Source organism: Galeopterus variegatus, unplaced genomic scaffold, assembly GCF_000696425.1.
Source record: "Galeopterus variegatus unplaced genomic scaffold, G_variegatus-3.0.2 Scaffold6378, whole genome shotgun sequence".
NCBI classification, from domain to species: domain Eukaryota; kingdom Metazoa; phylum Chordata; class Mammalia; order Dermoptera; family Cynocephalidae; genus Galeopterus; species Galeopterus variegatus.
Window position 1 is genome coordinate 113,705 of NW_007732489.1, and position 4,859 is coordinate 118,563.

The window sequence follows — 4,859 nt, forward strand, 5'->3', positions numbered from 1 at the left end:
GACCACCATTTTTAATCCATTCACTACTGCATGGTCCTACAATCCAGTCACCTCTTCAAGGTTCCACCTTTCAATTACTATAATAGGATTTCCCACCCTCCTAACAGTCACAGTTAAGTTTCTAATACATGAAACTTGGGGAACACAATTCAAGCTTCAATGAGTTTGGGGGGACATAATTCAACCCACTACACACAACAAGTATATACTTTTAATATATATGATCATGTTACTCCCCAGTTTAAGATTTCAGTGTCTTCCCACAGCACTTAAAATAAAATCCTTACCATTCTGGTCCTACATGATCAGATTCTTGCTTTTCTTCCTAACTTATATCATACCATCTCCCCCCTCATTCGCTACACATCAGCCACACTGGCCTTTCTCTTTCATGAATGGGCCAAGCCCAGGACCTCCTGGCTGTTTGTGGATGGTCTTTCTAGATCTTTGCATGGCTGACCACTCAGGACTCAGCCTACATATCATCTCTCAAGAGAGGACTTCTCTGACCATCTCTATACTCTCAGTAAGATTACCTTGTTTTCTTTTCTTTATGGCATTATTGCTCTCTAAAGTGATCTTTTAAGTATTTTTTACTCACTGTGTAAGTTCCTTATTCATTGGTACCTTTTCTGTCTTGTTTACTGCTAAATTTCCTGGCACACAGTAGATACTCCAATACTGAATGAATGAATGTTCGAGATACATGAATGAATTTATGGGAAAAACTTCAGTTCCTTTTGAGGCAAAATGAATAAAGTGTTCAAAGTTGATTTGCATATTTTACATACTGTGGACAATAATATAGATCCCATTGGGTTTACTAATTGTTTAAGTTGTAAATAAAATATGGGTTGTCACCATGTGTATAACAGAGTGGGGAGCAATATCAAAAATTTAGTCTTCTTTGGTAAAATATCATTTTGACGTTATAAATTTCTAAAGTCAGATCAAGAGCAAAAGGCTGTAGTAAACTGCACTGCCAAAATAATAATAATAATAATAATAATAATAATAAGGTGTTCAATTTGGATCAGCCTATAAGGAAAATCTTTTAAACAACAGGAAATTACATAACCACGTATTGTTAAGAAAAGTGGTAGGTCACTGATAATGACCTTGGAGGAAAAGCAATGTTGTTTGGGCTTTCCGTTCCCTTCTGAGTTAAGACTTCGTAAAATAGAACTTTCTTTTTATTTAAAATAGTGTAAGTCTTCTAAATACTATAAATACCCATAATAAAATATAAGAACATAGAAAGCGTTCCAAAGAAAAATATACAGAAGTCTTACTTATGGATTCTTTTATGGGATCATCTTAAAGGTGAAATTGCTCTTAAAAGTGCTTCCCATAGTAAGTAATTTATACTCCTTGGATAAAGACTAACACAGCATTTCAATTTCAGAATATATTTTACGACATCCTGCTCAGCTGTTCAAATCCAGCTATTACTACTTCTTCCAAATACCATGGTTCCCAGAATTCATGTTCTCAATAAATGATTTCAAGGTGAGTCAAACAAATAATGTATTATTATTAATGCCAAATATTTTTAATTAAAGTCCATCTTTGAGAAAGAAAAATGAAAACAAAAATCAAAAGAATAGAAAAATGAAAATGGAAAGAAAAATGTTGAAACTTAATAACTGGTTTTAAGGACTTACCTATAGGCTTACTGATTTTTATAGTTTCTGCTTATATATTTGAATGCCTGGCTGTGTCCAATTTTTTTGTGAGAGCCTGTGCCCCCACAGGCATACCTCTTTTTAGAGAACATCTCTTGGGGACATGAGGGAATATGAATGCCAGGTGAGAGAGTTTGACAGCAGCGAAAGTGGAAGCTCTTGGGGGTAAACAAAACCCCTAAACTAAGTAAGCATGAACGTATTGGTGTACCATATACGATGACACCAAGAGTCATAAGCAAGTATCTTGAGCATTTATTAAATATTTCTTTTATATCCCACATGTTAAACATTGGGGGAGGTTAAAAAAATACATAACCTCATTTTACCTCGTAATAATTCTGCATGTATCTCTGACAGATAAGGACTTTTTTTTTTAACATAACCCCAATGCCACTATCAAACCTAACAAAATGAATGACAACTCCTTAATACCATGTAATACCCATTCAAATTTCCTCAACTGTCTCGACCATTTTTATACACTTTATTTGCTTGAATCAGGAACCAAACAAGGTCTACACATTATATTTGGTTGTTATGGCTTCTAAAATTTATAATGGCTCCTTCTTCCTTTTTTTTAAATACCACTTTTTTTTTTTTTTAATTTGGTCATTTGTCTTGAGGAAAGATCCACATTTTGGAGTTGGCTGATTGTTTCATCGTGGTGGTATTTAACTTGTTCCTCTAACTCTGGTTTTTCCTGCTTCATAGGTGCTACTGACTGAGAGGTTTGATTAGAGTGAGTTTTAATTTAACAAAAATACTTGATAGTGCTGTGTATTTTCTAACACATCATGTCAGGGAAGCACACAATGTCAAGTTGTTCTGTTTTAGTAATGCTAACATTGATCAGTGGGCTCATAAGTTGTCAACCTGTCCAAAATTTCCTAACAACTTTTCGCCAAATTAACTTAACATATATTGTTGACCATAGCCTAGATCTATTTCATTAGGGTGTACAAAATGGTGATTTTTCTAATTCTATCACTCTTTCTGCTTTTAACAACTGGTATTCTTCTATAAGGAAGAATTTTATCCACATCTACTGTTTGGTTATTCTGACATACAGTTCACACAAGAATGGCAAGATAAATACTTCATTCTTTATCCTTATTAAATAACGTTCAGAGTAATGAGTGTATATTTGATATATACCAATCAATTACTGTCATTATTTTTTTTGATGCCCAAATTGTCCCATATTCGGCAAGTAGGAACCCCTTCTTATTGGCTCCTATGTCTTTTTGACATGGTCTCTTAGTCAATGACAGCTTGCTTCCTTAATGTCCTAAGTTTATCATTTATTTCCTGCCACAGATCTGGAATCAATCATTTATCTGAGAAACTTTAGTTCTTTTCAGTAGGCAATGGTTTTTAGAGACAGCAATCTGGGTGTCAAGGTGATTATTATTACTGGGCTTTTTATTGCTTCTAGATATTTCCATCAGACAGAATTTGGACATACATATTTTTTAGAAAGAAGAAATTAATAAATCACAAATGCTTACTTATATTTCCATAGCAAATTTAAGACTACTGGGTTTTACTTAACTTCCACGATTTTATGTAAAACATTTATATGGTTCCAGTCAAAACTCTAAAACAAGGTACATTCAACAAATCTTGCTGGCCTCTCTGTCCCCTCCACTTTGTTTTCTCCCTCTCCCATAGGAAACCAGTTTAATTAGTTTGGGTTCATCTTTCCATTGTTTCTTTTTCTTTTTTTTTTTTTTTTAACTTAACAGTATATCCTAGAGATCACTCCATATCAACATATAGAGATTGTCTTCACCTTTTCTTGGAGTACTAAGAACACATAGTACACCATTGTGTGGAGATACCATAGTTGGTGCAACCAGTTCCCCACTGATGAATATTTGATTGTTTCCAGTCTTTTTCTATTGCAAATAATGTGGCAGTTAACTACCTCATACATATGTTATTTCATATTTTTGCAAGTGTGTTTTTGGGTTGAGGGATTTGTATTTTAACAGGCATCCTAGTGATTCTGGTGTAGGTGGTTTGGATCTGTACTTTGAGAAATGCTGGTATAGAGCAGTGTTTTTCAAATTGTGGGTGAACCCATTAATGAGTCATTTAGTGGCTTGCAATTAAAATTTTTAAAAATTAAGTATAATAGAATTGAACTGAAAATATTAGTGCATATTATAATGAGTAAGGGCTGTTTCTTTAAATTTTTGTTTTATATATACACACACATGAGGGGTGTTCAAAAAGTTCATGGAAAGATTCACATTACCTTTATTTTGTTTTATTTTATTTATTTATTATTTGGTGGCTGGGCAATACAGGGATTGAGCCCTGGACCTTGGTGTTATGAGCACCATGTTCTAAGCATAATTTATTTCACATATGCATATGAAACTGGTGTGAACTGGATCATGATGTAAAATGTATTTGTTACTCTAGGTTGTGGTCATAAAAGTTTAAAGAACTTTGTGGGGAGGAGATTGGTTGTCAGTAAACAATACTTGGAATATTAGGGGTAGCACTTGAGCTGGGCCTTGTAGAATATGAATAGGCACCAAGAAGACAGGATGCTTTTCATAAGGGTAAAATGTGCATAGAGGATGAGAAGGGAAGAAGATCAGAAGTAAAGCCAGAAAACCAGAAATGCATAAAATGTGTTTGTAAAGAATGAGGTGTCGAACCTGGCCAGAGCAGAAATTAGAAGCTATCATTGCACACTGACCACAATCCCCTTTCAAAAGCCCAAGATTTAGTGTATTATTGGATAACTAAAAAGTTTTAATTATTCTCTTTTTACTTAAATTAGGCTTTGAAACATCTGTTTACCAGTCACAGTACTGGCATTGGAAGAAAAGGATGTCAATTAACAACAGAAGACCTTGAAGCTTATATTTATGTCTTTTCTCAGCCTGGAGCATTAAGTGGTCCAATAAACCATTACCGAAATATCTTCAGGTCAGTATAATTTCTTTTTAGTTAAATAAAATATTTCAGTCTGATCCTAAACGGACAATATTTTATTTTTAAGATTAAGTTCATCGCTTACCCCAACTCAAATAAAGTATTCTGATTTTTTTTAACAAGTTGTATAATCTTTTTTATGGAAAATTTCAGACATATGGAAAAGTAGAGTTATTTTATTTTTAAGATTAAGTTCATCGCTTACCCAGACTCAAATAA

The 4,859-nt window shown here is 33.7% G+C and overlaps 1 protein-coding gene across 1 annotated transcript in view; it reads left to right on the top strand.

The window, feature by feature from the left end:
• EPHX4 (epoxide hydrolase 4) overlaps positions 1-4,651 on the top strand; it is a 23,975-nt gene extending 19,324 nt beyond the window's left edge. The window contains exons 5-6 of the mRNA XM_008590805.1: positions 1,406-1,509; positions 4,486-4,651. Coding sequence (XP_008589027.1) covers positions 1,406-1,509; positions 4,486-4,644 — 263 coding nt within the window. The 3' untranslated portion in view covers positions 4,645-4,651. The remainder of the gene's footprint in view (positions 1-1,405; positions 1,510-4,485) is intronic.
• Positions 4,652-4,859: the final 208 nt, after the last annotated feature.